General features: G+C 36.7%; 1 protein-coding gene and 3 long non-coding RNA genes across 5 annotated transcripts; 3 read left to right on the forward strand and 1 right to left on the reverse strand.

Moving 5' to 3' along the window:
- Window positions 2,232–4,834, reverse strand: LOC109133425. The gene is made up of 7 exons (XR_002038527.1): window positions 4,770–4,834; window positions 3,738–4,402; window positions 3,403–3,443; window positions 3,162–3,247; window positions 2,948–3,017; window positions 2,589–2,646; window positions 2,232–2,468 (listed from the first exon to the last, which is right to left on the reverse strand). It is a non-coding gene; the product is annotated as an uncharacterized LOC109133425 (long non-coding RNA).
- On the forward strand, window positions 5,691–7,940 carry LOC104790726. 2 transcript variants are annotated; one of them, XR_768800.1, is made up of 6 exons: window positions 5,691–6,238; window positions 6,341–6,925; window positions 7,002–7,171; window positions 7,250–7,305; window positions 7,450–7,574; window positions 7,654–7,940. It is a non-coding gene; the product is annotated as an uncharacterized LOC104790726 (long non-coding RNA). The 2 variants fall into 2 exon arrangements; XR_768799.1 differs by lacking the exon at window positions 7,250–7,305 and having other exon boundaries at window positions 7,361–7,574.
- Window positions 10,615–11,962, forward strand: LOC104790727. The gene is made up of 2 exons (XR_768802.1): window positions 10,615–10,907; window positions 11,758–11,962. It is a non-coding gene; the product is annotated as an uncharacterized LOC104790727 (long non-coding RNA).
- LOC104698848 lies at window positions 17,789–18,652 on the forward strand. Its single transcript, XM_010414235.1, has one exon. It carries the CDS (start codon window positions 17,789–17,791, stop codon window positions 18,650–18,652), a length of 864 nt encoding a protein of 287 aa, XP_010412537.1.

The raw sequence follows: 21,325 nt of genomic DNA on the forward strand, positions 1-21,325 counted from the left end.
TTGTATTTTGATTTTTTGAAAGTAACTATTAGTATTTCAATTTATATAAAATTGGATTATATTAATAATAAAGATTACAATTTACACTTGTAAAATATTAAAATATTTACACTTGTATTGACGTGAGCTATGGAGTGTATTCTCTATGGAGACCTGAATTGTCAGAGCTTCAAGGCAGATTGTGACAATTCAGACCCCTGAAGATTGATCGGCGTTCTCTAATCGGCGGGATGATTTCAGTTTGCTCAATGCCTCTTTTCCATTCTTTTCCTTGTTTAGGATTCAACGCACGTTTAGTTTGAAGACGGACTGCCTTGCTAGAGCCTAGAGATTTCTTATTTCTATAACTATTTTTGTAAACTCTTTTCCTCTGGTTCGGATAACCAACCTTAAAGTTATTTTTTTAATTAATGTTTGATATATATATATATATATATATTATAAAGCTGTGTTAGCTTCATTAAACTAACCATCTATTGGTTATTACTTAATAGCTATTTCATTTGGTGAAGCTAAACTTTATAAGTAATAACCAATAATTTGCCTAAGTCCGTACATTCCTTTAGGCTAGAGACCAAAGCATTTCATATATTCTCCTCCAACCGTTACTCAAACTAGCGAGTAGTAGGCTTTTTCTCTGAGAGACTTTACTAATTGAGCTATTGACACTTGGTAACCTTTGTAGTATCTTAGAAATGTTAAGTGTATCTATATGGTTATAAAAATTCAATTAGTTTCTTCTAAGTGTAAATTGTAATTTTTATGAATAATACAATCAAACTATATATAAATTAAAACACTGGTAATTGTTATTTATTTATTTTTTTTAAATCCGCGTCATGGCATTGCGTGAATTCTTACAAAGCGAGCTGATTAGTTGAATTTTCACAAGTTTTTTTTCCGTCAATACAATCTAATTATATATACCTTAAAAAAAGAACTACCCTTTTTATTAAATACAAAAGTTTTCGTGTGACGCCTTTCTTTACGCGAATCCTTACCAAGTGATAACCAGTTGCTGATTTGTTAAGTGAAGCCAACTTTTTTATATCTTACAAGTGTAAAAATTGGTTTGTATTAATATCTTACATAATATTATGTAAATTAAAACATAAAAAATTTTTTTACACGTAATTGAAATTTGGTAAATTTAAATATACACTCATATGTAAATTAAATTTCTATGCTAGATTAAAAAAATAAATAAATAAGAAAAATAGAAATCTATCTTTGCTAACATTCATCTGTTCTTAAGTTACTTTATTCATTTCGCATAGAAATTTAACCAATAAAAAAAAATGTTGAAGCTTCAAATAGAGATATATGTTATTAACACTTGTTTGATTGGATTGAAAAATACCATTTTAATAGAATATATTTATACGTAAGAAAACATACAAAATGTTTTAAAGAATGAACTTATAAGAATGATATTTTTATTGTATCATGTGAATATTAGTGTAGTTTAAAGTATCTTATAATTTTATCAAATGTAAATATTAGTATAGTTTTACGTATCTTATCAATTTTTGCAAATGTAATCAAATGCGAAAAACACAATGTTTTGGAAAAAAATAAAGGTTGATTATAAGAATGAGCTTTTGATTACTTGATGAGTGTGTTAGTATATTTTTATTTATATTTTATTTTAATTTTATATTTTAATTCACTTAGAGTTAGTTTGACATAATGAATAATTATTACGTATGAGCCTACAACATATCAAAATTATATTTAAAACAAAATTAGTTTTCCAAAAAAGTTTATGTATTTTTTATACTATTTATGTTTTACTATTTTATTTTAATAATTTTCATACTAACAAAAAATAATCTTATATGATGTATATATGATTTTAAAATAAAAGTTCAGCTCTCATTCAATTAATTTTAGACAAACTGCACTTATATATTATGATGAAATAGATAGTTAAATTGTATTGGAAAATGTAATGTTGGCAATGTATTTATTTAAACACCCGTGTATTTTACGCGGATCCTTATCTAATTATTTAAAAGAGGATTACTGACAAATTTTAATTAGGTAGTGTATTAAATTTTAAATCAACAAATTTTGTATTCTAAATGGATATTTTTTTTAATGATTTTTTTAGATAAAAGATTAATGGACTTACCACATAAAAAATAGGGAAAAATAGCCAAAATTGGCAAACTTAATCTTATAAAATAGGGAAAAAAATGAACCTTTAATCTAATAATTATAAGCCCACAAGCAAAATTTTCATGGACACAGGCATGATTGGATCAAAAACTATTAACTTCACTTTTAGTCCGTCTCTACATGTCGCCCTCTCATACATCCTCTGATACTTCCCGTCTTTACACGTGCACAGGGCTGTTGGAAGATAACTTCATATCATTGAGAATTAAACTGTTTGAGGTTTGGCAGAGTCTATGCGCAGCTCATGATATGGTTGGTTATTCAATATGCCAGTCAAAGAAAGTGACCTTGCATAATGATCAAATGAATTGAACGTGCAAGACACGTCAACATGTAAGAAAAAGGTTAGTCAGCACTCAACATGATTCAAGAGTTTTAAAGAAGTTACATGTAGTGTAGGAGGATACCCTGAAGCTACTGTTAACCGCAGTTAGGTCCTGCCTGCTGGGTCAGTTTCAACCTTGCCTGCAAATAGAAAATACACAACATTTTGAGATGACAATATTTCTAGCTACCATTACTGCATACACGTCCACATTGCCATTTGGGAAAGTGACTAGTCACTAATGCGTGAACTGGAACAAAACAACACTAAGATTGGAATATCAGAAAAAAAAGTTAGACCAAACGGAGCATGGTTCTTGTACTTCCAGAGTAGAAAGGTTGTGCGGGAAGTTTGTGCTTGCCACTAGATTATTAGGGTTGGGATCCTTAAAACAAAACCATTCAAGATCCGTGATGAAGTGAGAATATATGGAATACTTACGATCCCGGAAACTATCTAACAGATTCTCCATTTCTGGAAGAGCAAGAGGTAGGTCTCTCACACCTCTAACCTGCAAGAGATTTAGATACATTTGATAAGAACAACAAGACATATATTGAATTGACTTGCATTGAATCCAAATCTAGTAATAAAAAGTAAGGAGAAAAAGAAGTTATATATCAACCGATAGTTTCCTGTAAAGGCAGTAACTGACCTATAAGAGAGTGAAAACTCCCGTAGAGTCGACTAAAGAATACCCTGCGGGTAAGTGTCCTCGCCATCCAGATTTCACACACCAATCTATACATTGCAATCATAATGAATGGTTAGTGACTAACTATATGCAGTGTAAATTGTGATCCTCATTGTTTAAACTAGCCTAAACAGATAGAGATCCTAGTCATCTCTCAAATCAGAATAGCCAATATAATTAGAAGGGAAGAATATAATCAAACCTGAATATATAAGGATCCTCGTACCAGACACCACTAAGTACCTTACAAACAAACAAAAGCAATTAATAAAACAATTAAGAAACTGTAATGAGGACCGAAATGGTATGCTTGAATGTAGAAAACGACTAGATGTATACGTTATGGGTATATACAATTTTACATATCACTTTGACCAGCTCTGTTTTGCAAAAACAACAAACTTTAAAATCCAGCTCCCTACAATATTAAGGTCACGGAGATACCCCAATCATAAAACTGTTAAGACTGAGTCAATGTTTTGGCAAAACCTAATCATGAACAAACACACATTCATGCAAGTGGAGAGAAAGATTTACCAGTTGCTTCCTTTGGCTGTGAAACTCAGAGACTTTGGCAGCAGTTGTAACATAGAAGAGGACGAAGAAGCCAGCACCAAAACAAAATCAGGAACATCAGAGTTGTTAAATGTTCAAGAAGGAACAAAAATTGTTCATGCCATAGTTTAAGGACCACAATACCTAAACATGAACTTATGAATTATGACCATAAATAATAAATCATTAAAAACTTAAGACCTTATGAATTGGTTTTCGAAGAAAAAGAACATCAGATGGACGATGACGGTGATGTTGGCTATGATAAAATAACTTGCATCTTAAGCCTAGATGAAGCTTGGGAAGCTTCAACATATCCTCCTTGACTGGCACCTTTTTGGCGTCAGCAATTGTCTTTGAATAGTAGACTCGCATCTCTTCAGTACACTCCATCAAACTAATCTTCGCAAGTCAATTTATCATGGTCAACATCATCGTCATCATACATCGAAGGATCTTCAAACTGACCTCAACAGCAGAAGAAGTCAATTGAAGGATCTTGATGTTGCCTATTCCGTTGATGAGATCCGTCACATTCGGGTCAAAAGGCTCATGAAAATCGTCGTATTCTAAGACCACCAAGATTTGGACCAGTATGTTAAAAGAAGCCGTAGAGACAGAACCCATCCTTAGTGCCTTAGTGGTACCTGAAACATGAAAAGTACAACACACTTTGAAAAACCAATAATATACCACTAATTAACACATAACAAGAACCAACAATATACTACAAGTATGTATGTAAAGTACAACATCACTTTGAAGAAAATTATACATTCCGACGACACCCTAGACAAAACTCAAAATTGCCACCACAAAGCCTCAAATGATTAGACGATATTCTGACAGATAAATAGATTCAGCTAGTTTCCATATTGAAAAAATTACCAAAGTCCTAAAGGGACTGACAAGACTTCACGCAAGCCAGCTTCTTCTCAATTGTAAACAAACTCAAGATAAATGAAAATTATTTCATCAAATTGAAAACAAACTCAAGGGACAGACAAGACTTACACGACCAACAACCTCTTCTCAATTTCCCATTTCTCAAGGATCAGTTCGAGTTTTTTTTTTTTTTCTTTTTCTTTTGGCTCTTGATATGTCTTTAAGTTATGTTGTTTATAAGGTGGAGGATGGGAGCTTATCACACTCGATAGATTAAGCTTCACTAAACTAGCCAGTTATTGGCTATTACAAGGTAAGACTTCACACAAAGCTGCCACCTGGGTAAGTTAGTATTTTTTACTTTAAAAGGTAGTGTTTTAATTTACATATACTCCCTTTATTTCATAATATAAGATAATATAAGATGTTTTAGAGAAGATTTTTTGTTTCATAATATATGATGTTTTCAAGTTTTTATGCAACTTTTAGATTAAATTAGTATTTTATATTATACAGTATTGTTTTTGATTAGTTGAACTTGTTAAAAGTAAAAACTTATAAATCTGCGTGCTTTTAACTAAAACATCCTATATTTTGAAATGGAGAGTGTAATTGAATTGTATTTAAATATAAAAATTCCACTTTACGCTTGTAAGATAAAACAGATAAAAGTCTCTGCTTTTTTCCTTGCTGTTAGAAGCCTTAACATTTAAGTCATATTATATTATTAGGTAGTGTTAACCGGCATAACTCTATTGTATCCTATGTTTGATTTTGTTTGCTTGATGTCGAAGAGAGTTTAGGGTTGTTTGATTTTGTGAGTGTTGACTGGGTTAGCTGGGCCAAAAATTGGATCAACATCATTCCAAGAGGCGATACCAAACTCAGTAAGAAAGCTAAGCATATTTTATGGCCTAATGATCAAATTAATGCATACTTATCTGAGACGACATATAGGCGATACCAAACTCAGTAAGAAAGATAAGCTTTAAATCAATACTATAAAAGAAGAAGGTGTTTCTCTCCGGGTGATAGACACATCAGCTTCAACATTGAACAATTCCCAAATCGTTTCAACATCAGCTTTAATTTAACTGGTGTTGACACATCAGTTAAATTCTTTAATCTATCAAATTATAACATTAATACAGATCACTTCTAATTTTGCTTACATGTCATAATTCTATCTGACCTTTCCGTTGACCAAGTCTCGAGGCTCCGCATCACATCACTTTGAAGAAACAATCCCCAAATCGTTTCATATGTATCACATATGCCAAAGTATTGATTCTTTTTTTTTTTTTTTTTTCGTTTTGGCAGGTACTTGTATCGATTCATGTGGAGCTTATATAGAGGATCATGGGTTATAAATCTGAGACATGGCCACATGGGCGATGAACGGAAAAGGTATGTCAATGGAGATTGCTATGACGGAGAGTGGAGGAGAGCTTTAGAAGATGGACACGATAGGTATCAATGGAAAACCGAGAAACATTACATCGGACAATGGAAGAATGGGTTGATGAATGGTAACAGGACCATGATTTGGAGTAACGGGAACCATTACGATGGGTCTTGGGAAGACGGAGCTCCTAAAGGTAATGGAACTTTCTGATGGTCGGATGCGAGTGTTTACGTCGGTGTTTGGAGAAAAGATCCTAAAGAACAGAACGAGACTGATTACCCTTCCATATTTTCAGGGAATTTTGATTGGCAACCACAACAAGTGTTTTATGTTGATTTGAGTTCATTTGTGGATTCTACTTGTCAAAGAATCGCGGTTTTCTGTCTAAAAAGATGCATGTTTGGTATGATTTTTCGCAGCAGAGTAGTAGTGGGAACATGACCAAGAACAATAAGAGGCCGAGGAGGAGATTCATTGATGGAAGAGTTAGTAATGGAGAATGGAATTGAGGAATAATGGTTCTGGTTATCTTCAGTTAGATGATAATGCAGAGAGTAATAGATCCTCATTAGGGCCGTTGAGAATACAGCGTGATAAAAAACAAGGACAAACTATCTCCAAATGGCACAAGAATTATGAACTATTTTTTTTTCCGCTTTCTTTGTTTGTTTTGCTTTGTTTGATGTTGAGTGTTATTTTTGTTAGGAAGACATTTTTACGGCTACCAGCACCAGCGCTACTTCTCTTGATTTGATGGCTTCCGCATTCGATCGAAAGGGAAAACTTTGGACGAAATTCCCATAGGAAGGATCAATGTACACTCTTCCACACCAGTTTTGTGACTTCAAATGAAAGAATTATATTGTCTTCTGGTTTTCAGGTAAAAACCTCTCTTACTTTTGATTTCTAATCTTGTGGTATTGAGAAAACAGATTAAAATGTTCTGTTTCGTGTAGGAGCAATGCAGAAACTATTTAATGTGGATGCAACAGATTATATTTTATTGATTTGTGGGAATGATGCTATTAGGGAGCTATCATCTCCAAGAAAAAGTGAAAGCTTTTGTAGTTGACCAATGATGACCCCTACATGATCAAGAGTCAAGACTATGAAGAAGGCAGAAAAAGTAAGAGCTGTATTTTAACCGCTTAATTCTGATTATTATAACTCACTCATGAGTTTGTTTTTTCCCGTAACACTTTAGTTACCAAGTTCTTCAGTCTTCATTGTGTGTAATTGACTGGCACTGCACATATGAAGGTCCATACCCTTTTTGTATTCATGTCTCTCCATTGTTGGTTGTTAACATTTTCAGTTGGATGTACTGATGAGAAAATACTTGCTCATGCATGTTTGATTTGTGATAATGGGTAATCTATTTTGTACGGGTCACTGCATCCATAGGCGGTTTGACCTCAAAGGATCCTCTCATGGCCGTCTTACTACTAAACTAGAGTCTAAAATCGAAACACGACGCTCAAAGATCTTGATCTAAATTTTGCAAAAGAATCATCCCAAGAATTTTGCAGGTGATTGATTCATTACTTATATCTCTTTTCACTTCTTTCATTAGTAAACCCAAAAGTTCGAGTGTTTGTTTTTTACCAGGCAAGTGACAGAGACTGTGAATTCCTTGAACAAGAAAGACTTTCTCTTGGCTGGTTTGATAAAGTCATAAAGACATGAACTGTCTGGACGAGGATCGAGCCTGATTACTAAAGCTATAGTAAAGTTTGATAAAGACACATAATGTAACTTTTGGAAAAAGATTTGTAGAAAAACTTTGAACGAACGTGGAGGCTATTGGCAGTAAAAAACGAAGACATTACTCAACAAAAAGGCTTCGTAAATTTAATGTTAGCCAAACACTAAGAATTTTTCTTAAAAAAAAATTTAACCAAACAATTATAAAAATTTAATATTATAAAATTCTTAACTCCCCTTAAGCATCATTTTTTATCTTCCCTTAAACTTGTCTTATAGTATATAAATGTTTTAAAGTTCATTTTGTTGACTCATGAATGATCATTTTCACTGTTTGAAAAAAAAAAAAGAATGATCATTTTCACTTGGAAACAAAATATAGAAAAACCAGGTTGAATAAAAATGTACTCTCTCCATAGTATCGTAATACAAGAAAAAAAATACAAAAATAAATTTAGACTATTACAATGATAAGAAAAATTAGGCAGCAATAACTAATAATAACAAGTAGCAAACTAAAAAAGAAATATTAACAATGACCATTGTCAAATTCTATATTAGTAATGGTTTTTTGTTATTAAAAACATACAAAATTATAATTTAGAGAACCAAAACCAAAAAATAAGTTTTTTGAAAGAAAAAAAAATACAACCACGCGGCGTAGCGCAGGTACCAAGCTAGTAATAATAAAAAGCTATGACTTATGAAAATGGAATTTCACATCGTCACTTTGTCAGCCATATTTTGAAAAACCAGAAAAATGAAATTTTAAATCTTATCTAATTTCCCAAAATTAGTAGTAAGTGAGTGGTGTCACAATGATAAGACGTCCATATATAATCAAGGGCAATTGTCATAAATACCACTAAAATAGGTTTTTATTTCAAAAATACCACAATTTAGTTTTTTTTTTTCCAAAATACCACTTCATGTATTTTTTTTCCAAAAATACCACATAATTGAATTAAAGTTCTAATACTAAAAACTAATTTCTAAATTCTAAATACTAAACCCTAACTCTAAAAACTATACCCTACAATTAAATGTGTCAACCCAAACATAAAAAAAAAAATTCTATATCCGTAAAAATCAATTTTCTATGTTTGTGGTAATTTTGGAGAAAAAAACTAAAATGTGGTATTTTTGGAAAAAAAAAACTTTTTTAGTGGTATTTAAAGGAATTTCTCTATAATCAACTTCACAAAAGAAATTCAACTAATGATGCATAATCAACTCTACCCAAGAGATTCAACCAATGCTTGGTAAAACAAAATGTGTATTAATGGTTAAATTCAAGAAAAATAAAATAAATCATAATGATTTTCTAGAGAACCTAAGACTCTAGGTTTGCAGTCAATAAAAGTACTGTCTTTCATCAGTGTCGGAATAATATTCATATATTGTTTCAATGATAAATATATTTCGAAGGCAAACTATGCTGTGCACTTTATCCAATTAAAAAAAAAAATTGCGCTAAAATTATTAATATGCATATATTCTTTCTTCTAAAACCGTTTTTAGGAATCTTATAATACACAGATGTAAGTATCTTAGGATTTCTCTAAAAAGCTCTCTTTTTAATTAGATAGATTAACAAAATTTGTTAATCTAAATTTGTATTACTAACCGAACAAAATTTTAATTAGATAGTGTATTAAATTTGAAATAAAAAAAATTTGTATTCTAAATGGAAATTTTTATAGATTTTTCTCTAAAAGAAAAATGGACTTACCACATAGATATACAAAGAGTTGCAACAAAAAGCCAAAATTTGCAAACTTAATCTTATAAAACAGGGAAAAATTAATTCTTAATGGTGTCGCCCTCTCAAACATCTTCTGATACTTCCCGTCTTTACAAGTGCACAGGGCTGTTGGAAGAAAAATCCATACAATCGAGGGTTAAACCGATTAAGGTTTGTGATGCCAGTGGCAGAGTCTTTGCTCATGATGAGGTTGGTTACTCAAAATGCCAGTCAAATAAAGTAACCTTGCATAATGATCAAATGAATTAAACGTGGAAGAAGACACTTCAACATGTAAGAAAAAGGTAAGTCAGCAAATTCAAGAATTTTAAAGAAGTTAAATGTAGTGTAGGAGGATACCCTGAGGCTACTGTTAACTGCAGTTAGGTCCTGCCTGCTGGGTCAGTTTCAACCCTTGCCTGAAAATAGAAAATACACAACATTTTGAGATGGCAATATTCTAGTAACCATAACTACATACACGTCCACATGGCCATTGGGGAAAGTGACTAATGCATGAACTGGAACAAAACAACTCTAAGATTAGAATATCTGGAAAAGTTAGATCAAACGGACCATGTAATGACCCTCGCCAAGAGGTAAAATTTCAGAACAAAAATCCCAGGGCCAAGGACGTGCGAAGGATACAAACGGGAAGTAAAAGAGGAGGATAATGGAATTACAGAAGGAATGTCCGAGAAATTCTGGACGGACCAAGAGATGGCCGATGGTACCATGTACCATGTACCATGTACCGTACCGGACGTACGTGTACCGACGGACGTAACGGACGAACAACGAACGATTTAGCAAGCGATCGGACATGGTTTAAGAAGTGGAGGAAAAATTCTCTAAGTGTTGAAGAATTTTCTAAGTGGAGTGATTAAAATAATCAAAGTGGAATCTCCACTAAGAATATTTTAATCAAAGGGAGAAAATGGAGTTTAAGTGGAGAATTATTTTAATCTTGGAGGAGTTAGTGGGGAGATTAAATAATTCAATGGAGTTAGTGGAGCTTAGTGGGAGAATAAAGAATTCAAGAGAAGCTTAAGTGGAATTCAAGGTGTTTTGCTCGAAATCCTCCATTTGTTTAAGCATGCACTAATAGCCACTAATGAAGAGAGAGCATGCAACATGCATTGGCTATCTCCACCGCCCACACTCTCTATAAATAAGCTCCCATCTCTCTCATTTTCGCACAAGAAGCAAAGGGGTAAGGTGAAAATTGAGAGAGAATTTTCTTGAGAGAAAGAAGAAGAAGTGGCGAGTTGTTGAAGAAAGGAGAAGAGAGTGCAAGACAAGACTATCGACCAAGTGTTGAAACGATAAGGACAATCGTTTTCATTCAAGTGCAAGTTCCGAGTGTGCCGTGGGAGAAGCTCATCAACCAAGGCCGATCATCGCCGGTTATACAGTGAGTTCAGGCACATGCATTAACCGGTTTAGATGAGGGATAAAAACCTCCATCTAGTACACGGATTGCATGGTTATTTTTAGTTGCATTTATTACTTGAAATTTCTTTGTGATTTTCTTGTTTTAAGTGCATGCGTGTGAGGTTACACCAGTTACTAGTCCGAAATGTTCTAGTAACAAGGGGTGGTAATATGTTATGATACTTGTGAAGTCATGAGTTTAAAACCCATGCATGTAAATTTCAAGTATCAAAATTGGTAAAGTCTTAATGCATGTCCGCGTGAAATACCGGCTAAGCATGTAAGATTGGGTATGGCTATCCTTCCTACCGTATCACATGCAACCGCGACATGTAACCCATGTTCGTGTGTTGTAGGGTTGAGTACGAAGAGCTCGGAGGTTACTGGGTTCGCTACCCTGGCCGAAGCTATTACACGACGGTGTAATTTGAAAGGAAATCCGGTTGCATGCCTTTGTGGCTGTAACGCGGTTGTTCTAAGAGGAATGGAGGAGAGGAAGCATACCGGGCCCTAAAAATTAAACTTGTTTAAAGCTTGCATGTTTTAATTCAAGTTATGTGTTGTTGTTGTTGTATTGCATGTCGTTGCATGTTATTAAATATTGCACGTCTATGCATGTTAGTGAGACTCGCATGGTAGCTTATTTTTTTTAGCTCATTATCTTCTGCATGCTATCTCTGATTGTTGTGATTGTTGTGATTGTTGTGATTGTTGATTGCTTGTATGCATGTTGTTGTTTTTGGGGTTTAGAGTTGGGGACTAACTCTCTGCAGGAACCCTGAGCTCACTAAGTAATCTTAGATTACTTACGATAAATTTTTGTGCTGCAGGTAACCCTAGAGAGAACTAGAGGGCGTGGTGAACGATAGGAAAGCCGGAGTAGATTTGTATTTGTGTCTATTGTAAAATACAAGTATGTTTTTCGTTTGTAACAAACTTTGGCTATGGGCCGTGTTTTAAAACTTTATGACCTTTTGTTTAAATCGGTTATAAAGAACTCCTTAATTAAATCAAAGTATTCGGTTTTATGTTAAACGGGCGAGTGTGCTGATATAGACTTTGTCCGAGTCGGCTCAACACACAGCATGTCTGTAAGGTTGCAAAGCCGTAAGGGTAGGCCGTGTGGTCGGGAACCTCACTGATGGACTGGCCAAAGGGTCTTGATGTGTTCTTGTACTCGGCCGGACCGTTGGTGAATGTTCCCATAGTAGCGTCCCGGTGCTGCCCGTGGTCCGCCCGGCCATACGGCGGTTCGGGGGCGTTACAGACCACGGTTCTTGTACTTCCAGAATAGAAAGGCTGTGCTTGCCACTAGATTATTAGGGTTGGGATCCTTTAAGAAAACCACATTCAAGATCTGTGATGAAGTGGATATATAGAATACTTACAATCCTGGAAACTAGATAACAGATTCTCCATTTCTGGAAGAGCAAGAGGTAGGTCTCTCACACCTCTAACCTGCAAGAGATTTAGATACATTCGATAAGAACAACAAGACATATATTGAATTGACTTGCATTGAATCCATATAGAAGTTATATATCAACCGATAGTTTCCTGTAAAGGCAGTAACTGACCTATAAGAGAGTCGAGAACTCCCGTAGAGTCGACTAAGAACCCCCTGCGGGTAAGTGTCTTCGCCATCCAGATTTCACACACCAATCTATACATTGCAATTATAATGAATGGTTAGTGACTAACTATATGCTGTGTAAATTGTGATCCTCATTGTTTAGACTAGCCTAAACAGATAGAGATCCTAGTCATCTCTCAATCAGAATGCCAATATAATTAGAAGGGAAGAATATAATCAAACCTGAATATATAAGGATCCTCGTACCAGACACCACTAAGTACCTTACAAACAAACAAAAGCAATTAAAAAGAATTAAGAAACTGCAATGAGTACCTATATGGTATGCTTACATGTAGGAAACGACTAGATGTTCGTTATGGGTATATACAATTTTACATATCACTTTGACCAGCTCTGTTTTGCAAAAACAACAAACTTTAAAATCCAACTCCCTACAATATTAAGGTCACGGCGATACCCAATCATAGAACTGTTAAGACTGAGTCAATGTTTTGGCAAAACCTAATCATGAACAAACACACATTCATGCAAGTGGAGAGAAAGATTTACCAGTTGCTTCCTTTGGCTGTGAAACTCAGAGACTTTGGCAGCAGTGGTAACTGGTAACATAGAAGAGGACAAAGAAGCCATCACCAAAACAAATCAGGAATATCAGAATTGTTAAATGTTGGGATACAAACAATGTCCCACATCTGAAAATTAGAAAATAATTTTCTAACATATAAGCCAAGACCAACTCCAATTAGTATGAGGCCTTTTGGGAAGAAGCCCAATAAGAAATCCGTGCGGGCTTTGCCACCTGGGCCCAAAGCGGACAATATCATACTAATAGGGGAGTTGGCTTGGGCTTGGAAATCCCAACAATTGGTATCAGAGCTTAGGTCGAAAAGTGGACCTAAAGGAGTGGGTGTGGGCTCTATGTTCGGTGTGGGAGGATCTCTCAAAAAGATGACATGATTAAGGGTGCCTCAAGAATACTTCAGGAATAAAGGGGTATCGGAGCCTAGGTACCTGGGTTTCACTGAAGGGGAGGCCAAAGTATCGTGGTACATAGTTTGAGGGGAGGTTTGTTGGGATACAAACAATGTCCCACATATGAAGATTAGAAAATAAGTTTCTAATATATAAGCCAAGACCAACTCCAATTAGTATGAGGCCTTTTGGGAAGGAGTCCAATAAGAAATCCGTGCGGGCTTTGCCACATGGGCCCAAAGCGGACAATATCATACTAATAGGGGAATTGGCTTGGACTTGGAAAGCCCAACATTAAATGTTCAAGAAGGAACAAAAATTGTTCATGCCATAGTTCAAGGACCACATGAACTTATGAATTATGATCATAAATAATAAATCATTAAAAACTGAATTAAGACCTGAAGAATTGGTTTTCGAAGAAAAAGAACAACAGATGGAAGATGAGGATGAGGATGATGATGACAATGATAAAACCACAAAACTCAAAATTGACACCACAAACGGAAGATAAGGAGATGCTTCTCACAGACAAATAGATACAGTTTACATATTGAAAAAAATTACAAAAGAGAGATACTTTAAGACACAGTAAACAAAGCTACTAGGTCAAAGACTCAAAGCTTTCAATTTCATTTCAAATACCAAAACCCTAAAAGTTCAAGCTTTCTCTCCAAGAGATATGAGAATAAATTCATCAAATTGTAAACGAACTTAAGGGATAGACGAGACTTATAGTTACACGAACAACAACAACTTCTCAATTTTCCATTTCTCAAGGTATAGTTTTGAGATTGTTTTTCTCTTTTTTTATTCTTTTTTTTTCCTGTGCTCTTGATAGGTCTTTAGGGGGTCGACGGCCAATTTCCCCACGAGAACTATGGTATCGAGCCAAATAGAGTCTGTTCTTTACCCTCGGTTTATATGTCCCCGAAACCAAAGTTCGAAACCAATATACCCCCAAAACCAAAGTTCGAAATCTATTTCTCTCCGATTTTATTCTTCTACATCAATTTACCCATAACGTAGATTATATCGGTTTATTGTTTACCTAACCTATTAAGAACTTTGGTTTTGGGGGTATATTGGTTTCAAACTTTGGTTTCGGGGACATATAGATCGAGGGTAAAGAACGGACTCTATTTGGCTCGATACCATAATTCTCGTGGGGAAATAGGCCGTCGGCCCGGTCTTTAGGTTGTTTGTACGGTGGAGGAAAATGGAGCTCATCAGTAATTGGATAGGTTATCACTTAAATAATAATCTTATTGGTTATTACTAGGTAAGATTTCGTGTAAAGATGCCATGTGGGAAAATTCGTATTTTTTTCTGTTTAAGGTATTTAGTGTTTTAATTTATATATAATTAGATTATAGTAATTATAAAGATTAAAAGTGTAAATCGCAAGATTTTATATAGTTGAAATAACGATAGAGAAATATCTACAACTGTGCTTATTGATTTTACTGTAGGTAGAGTTACCATTGATATAACTCCATTGTATCCCTTTTTTTTTTGGTTCTTTGGGTAAAACTCCATTGTATCCTATGTTAATATTGGTATAGTTTGATTTTGAGGATTTTATTGTCAAGGGTCAGGGAACAGGGCTAGCTGGGGCGAAAGATGGGACGTAGGAGATATCAAGAGAACAGCCCAAAACCTATTTTGAGTTTTTGTGTTTCTTGTGAAAGAAGCAATAACATTCCCATAGTGGAAAAAGACTTCAAATCTGATTCATAGAAGGACTAGCTAGCTAGGGGACTTTGAGGCTAATAAATACAAGTTCAGAGGGTTCAATAGATCATCAAAAGGTAAGAAGCTAGAGAGAGAGAGAGAGAGAGAGAGAGAGAGAGAGAGAGAGAGAGAGAGAGAGACGGTTTCCGGGTGGGAAATATTTATCTTCATCGTATTTAATTGTCATTTCGAGGTATTTGGCAGCAGAGAGTATGAAAGGTAAGTGTTTTGAGGTAAAATTTACTTGAGCCACATAACAGAATCTAGCATCTGTCATGATATGTGTCCAGAGAAATTTCTTACTGGTGATTTACGAATCTTCATAATCCATGCTAGCATATCCCATTTTGACACCAGCAAAAACTGCAGATACACACAAATATAACCATATCAATGGTATTACTAGTTCTTCTAAAACCTTCTTTAGCTCTCTAGGAATTTACTAATACACATCACCATAAGGAAGGTAATACGTACATAACAATAGTTGTAGCTTACATGACTAAATTAGCATGTAGACTAATGGAAACAAGAAACCACCAACTAGACTTATCTTTCTCATTTATTTAAAAGTTCAACAAATTATATGGCCTAATGATCAAATACATACTTATCAAAGACGTTAGAGGAGATGCCAAACTCAGGAAGAAAGAAAAACATCAAAGGATAATCACATGCTATACCTTATGAAAGGTGGAAATTAAGGTCAGCAACAGCCTCAGTGATATCAGCTTAATTTGCAAAACTTGCAAAATCAAAATCCCATCTGAAACTATACTTTCTGTACTATCTATTCAATCGTTGAGATATTAGTATGTAACAGGCAAGATTCATTTGTTTCCCACATCGAGATCCAAATTCTTTCAGACAGTTTCTAAACACGTCTTTCTGAACATATTTTGAATGAGATGGCCACACTTTGCAAAAGCTGAAAATGGAGAGAGTAATTTACCATTTGTTTCCTTCTCTTTGAAGCTCAAAGACTTTGGCAGCAGGTGCCATAGAGGACGAAGATGGAAGCCAGAATCAAACAAAAATCAAGAACACCTGATCTCGGGTACGAATACTATTCTTTTGACAGAAAGACACTCACAAAAGGAAGAACCTGTTCAAGAAGCCATACCATAAGGAGAGAAACATATGTTGTAAAACATCACATGAAAACTTATTTAAAAAATTGTAGTAAACACATGAAAACTTATTTTTAAAACCGAATTTATGATTTTCATTTAAAACTTTAAACATAAATTTTTGTAAAACATCAAAAACTCTCAATCTGATTGTTTTATAACCGATTAAAAATACTGTTTACATTTGTAGTCGAAAAATAATCGGATTAGGCGAAGAATAATCAGAGGAATGATTTTATTAAAGGATAAGATGATTAGTCATTAATCGAGACAGATAGGGTGGTGTTAGCGAGTAATCGGAGTTATGCTTGGATTTTTTAAACAACGCTCAAATTTACAATAAAAAAAACCAAACCTAAAAAAAAGCAACAGTAATTTATGATATTATAATTATATTAAATGGTGGTAGATTTGGAAAACTATGGAGTGTGCTTGTCTAGTTTTAGGTTGAACCTTAGAATGGACTAAGAATCTCACCTTGTTTATTGTGGGTTTTAGATGTCTTCAGGTGATTCAGGTTGCGGGGATGGTTCAGGAGATGAGGGGCCAAGACATGAGGGTTCTAATCATCACAATGGGTATTTGTCGACGGAGTCAGAGAGTAGTCATGAACCAATAGATCCAAACACTTGGAGTGTGGATTGGCGATTGATCGGAGAAGGGGACAGTATGTCTATTGAGACCGATCCATCTGAGTGTCTAGACGAAACAGAGGAGGTAGAAGTGGATCAGGATGAGCAGACGGTTGTATTGGAGGTTGGTGAGCCAAGTCGTATCCAAGTTAGGATGGACGCACAAGGAAATTTTCAGACCAATACAATTGGAGATCATGGAGAGGCGGAGGTGGAGCTCGCCGATAAGTTACAGAAGTTGCTGTTAGAACTTGTGGAGGATCATTATGAAGAGGTTAATCCAGAGGACTATATGAGAGAGTACCCGGAGGCAGTTGAGAGGATTCTGAACTTCTTGACGGAGATGCATTCACCAGGAGAAGAAGTTGCTGCTAGTGGGAACGGGGTAACACCCGAGACCGGCGGTACCAGTACGGGACAACCAGTGGAGGAAAAAGCAGAGACGGTCGCAGAAATTCTTCGAAGGTTGAACGAGTTACACTCACCGGAGAGAGCAGATGGAGTTGAGGGTGAACCTATAGTACGGGAGGCCGAGAGACAAAGGAATCCAGGTGACGGAGACTCTAAGTCGGAGGAGCCGACAACGAGAAGGGAAGTGTTTGTGGAGGTGATCAAAATTTTGTCAAGTGATGACGAGGGGATACCAACTTTGGTGGTGGAATCAAGAAGTGACCAAGACATAATGCCAAGAGACCAAGACCAAGAAGCTGTCGCGAGTGTGTAGCCTAGAGAAGATGTGAGACCAAGGGCTAGTTCAAGCCGAGATGTGAGAAACCAAGGCGGACCAGATCAAGTAATGCCAGACCAAGTAGTACCAGACCAAATTGTGCCAAGACACAACAGTCATATTCGGGCTATACCGTTGCAGATGGTGTTAGCTGATCAAAAAGAAGAACCAAGAGACTTAGAATGGGAGAGGATGTCTGAGTTAAGAAGATTAAACCGAAGTCATGTAAGGTTTGAGGAAGGAGAAAGCAGTTCAAAATGGCCAAGGACGTCCTATAAGGAGATGCAACTGAGAGAGCAGCAGGAAGCACAGTCTGTGACTACGCAACCGAGAGGCCGACTGAGAATAAGAGCCACTGCGCGAAAGAGAATGGTATATCCGAACAAAGTCCACATGAGGAATCAACCTTATTGTGAGTTGTGCGAGGGAGTTGGACACTGGACCAGAAACTGTTGGAGGACGTCACTTAGACGCATGCTGTCACCCGAGCATGCGGAATGTGATTCGTGTGGAATGCGAGGGCATTTTACCTATCGCTGTCCGAATCCAGAATATATGAGGCATTGGAGGCCTTGTGATACTTGTGGGATGCCGATACATTTGAACAATCATTGTTGGAGAGCGAGACCAGATCGTCCATTGTTTACAGAACCTAGTCGTTGTACTGAGTGTGGGGGAGGTGGACATTTCCCTCCTAGCTGTCCATACCGAGTTGTGCGAGAAAGATCGAACCCATCAAGCCAACTTGTGCATACGGGGGAGAACCCGTTAGACCGAGCTATTCGAGATGAAGAAGACCCGATGAATCAAGCTGGAACCTTATTGTCTGTCGCCTCTACCTCAACCGAGTCTCCCGCAGAACCGCAACCTGAAGAATTGGCTAGGGCGTGTGTGTGCACTTGTGAAGAGTGTACTAGGCGCAGGAACCAGTAGATGGTTGGGAGTAAGGGAAGTGTTCCTTTTGAATCTGTGTGTAAGGGTTGGATTGTTTTTCCTTGTGTTGTAGGTTTCTAGACTTAACCTTTGTTGTGTTGTCTAGGATCCAAACCCTTGAAGTATCGGCTAAGTGTTGTAGAACCTCGTATCTTTTGTAAAGTACCTTGTGTTCTTTAGCCGTGTTGTTATGTTGTTAAAACTGCTTGCTAACCTTTGCTTGTTTAAAATGCTTTCTTTGATTGTTGCTTGAGTTTTATAGGTTGCATAGTTAATTGCATAATTAGCTTGCATTGCTTCAACGCGATTGAGGAGGATTCACGTAAGTCACCACAAAGCGCGATGAGACAAGAGAGAAGAAGTTCAAGAAAAGTTCAAGAGAGTTCAACCAGGAAAGGGCAACCAGTTCAGGTAAAAAGCAAAAAGAAGGAGAAGAGAAAAATGATGGAGGAGGATGAGGCAGATTCAAAGAAATCAAAAGAGCAAAAGAACGGTGCAAATCGATCGAAAGTGGCAAACGAAGTTGAGGAGGTCGAACCAAATATGACCAAGAAAGTGCGAAAAGTAATGTGTGGTCCAAGAGTTAAGTGCAAAAGAGGATGCAAGAAGAAACCAGTAAGGATCTATCAAATCAAACCTGGTGGATGAGCAGAGAAGGCGTTAAAGTGTGGAAGACATGGATGGCGAAGGAGATAAAGGATTATGGTGCTAAGTGGCGAGATAAGTGAGGTTTATCCAACCAAACCTCATAAGCGAAGGAGTTAGATGAAGTGTGGGAGACGACCAAGGAGTTTGGAGATGGAGACAAACAATGAAGTTGAAGAAGTCGATTGGTAGGAACCAAGATTATGTGATCAAGTATAATGATCAAAATAAATCAAGTATATGGAAGTTCCAATATATGGAGATGAGACCAAGTAGGTCGGAGAAGGCATTACATCGAACCAGTGGCGTGGAGACTAAAAGAACCAGAGAAGAATTTTTATCGGACCAAGGTGTGGAGACCAAGAGAACCGAAGGAGTAAAGTTGTATGGAGTGCAAAACCAATGAAGGTGGAGAAGTCGTTAGCTTCTATCACGATCATTTGATCAAGTCTAATGATTAAATCAATCAAAGACATGGAGGTTATGAGATAAGAAGAGGGAAACCAAGAAGGACCGGAGGAGAAGCTATGTGAAATGTGAAACTAAAGGAGTTAAAGAAGTTTAAATCCCAAGGAGTGTGAAGCTAAAGGAATCAAAGAAATGAAAATGAGTGTAAGGTTAAAGGAACCAGAGGAGCTGGAGGAGCAAAAATTTTGTGACCAACAGAGGAGAGAATACGGAGGAAAGAGAAGAGTCAAGAAAAGCTGAAGAAAGAGAAGTAAGGAATATAAAGTAGTGGACAAGCCATGGTGCAATATGGCAAAAGCCTTAGTATTCGAAGAACTTGAAGAATAGGAGGAGCCAAGTGGATGCTGGAGATGAAGAAGCTTTTCCAAAAGTATCAGCCGATGGTGTGAGTGGAGCGAGTGTCGAATGGAGTAGACCTTGTCACCGAAAAAGCCAAGGAGAAATGTAAGGAGTGTAACCATACAGAAGTATTTCGATAAAAGTGTCAATGTGATGGTAACCAAAAGACGGGGACGTAGATGTCATGAAGTATCGACATCACAAGAAGAGACGGAGAAGGCTTGAGAATTTGGGGACGAATTCTTATAAGGGGGGGGAGAATGTAATGACCCTCACCAAGGCGTAAAATTCAAAATAAAAACCCCTGGCCAAAGGACTGGAAAGGACATAAAGGGAAGGCAAGGAAGGAAGGTAGAAGAATTACGGAAGGAATGTCCGAGAAATTCTGGACAGATCGAGAGATGACCGATGGTACCATGTACCATGTACCGTATCGAGGAAATTTGAGCGGACTGAGAGATGGCCGTGTTGTCCGAGACGTACTGCCCGAGTCGACCGAGACGTACTAAGCGGATAGTACCCGAGGAGCCGAGAGATATTGCCGAAAGGACCGATAGTACCCGAGGAGCCGAGAGTATTGCCGAAAGGACCGATAGTACCCGAGGAGCCGAGAGAACTGTCCGAGTATTCCGAGAGAGCCGATGGTGTCCGAGCGAGACCGAGAAATGTCAAGAACTGTCGAGAGCGTCGGATGAAGGGACGAGTTTTGCCGGAGAAAGAAAGAAATCGTGTGCCTTTGTAAAGATGACCAATCAAATTACATGCACACATGCAGAAAGAATTTTGGTGTTTCAAAAGGAAGGTCGCGAGGGGATTGGGCGGTGTAATCCACGCGCCACATGCAAACAAAGAGAGCGCCACTTGTCAAAACGCACTAAGGAAGAAGAAGGAGAAGTCGAGCCTATAAATAGAGGACTTGCGATTTCATTTGCGGTTTTTCTCTCATTTTCTCTCATCCCTCCCAAACACTAAAACACTAAGGCTTTGTTCTCTCAAAGCCGAGAGAGAGAGAGAGAGAGAGATCGTCGAGAGATATTGCTTGCGCCGAGAGAAAAACAAAGGAGAGATCGTCGAGAAGGAGACGGTGTTGGTGTCAAAATCAAGTCGAGAAGGAGACAGTGTTTGTGTCGAGGACAAGCCGAGAAGAGACGGTGGTTGCGGACGAAAGCGGACGAAAAGCGGGAAGCTGTTTGACGCGAAGGAGAAGATTGTCTGATCCGC

This window comes from Camelina sativa, chromosome 6 (genome assembly GCF_000633955.1).
Source record: "Camelina sativa cultivar DH55 chromosome 6, Cs, whole genome shotgun sequence".
In the NCBI taxonomy this organism is placed as follows: domain Eukaryota; kingdom Viridiplantae; phylum Streptophyta; class Magnoliopsida; order Brassicales; family Brassicaceae; genus Camelina; species Camelina sativa.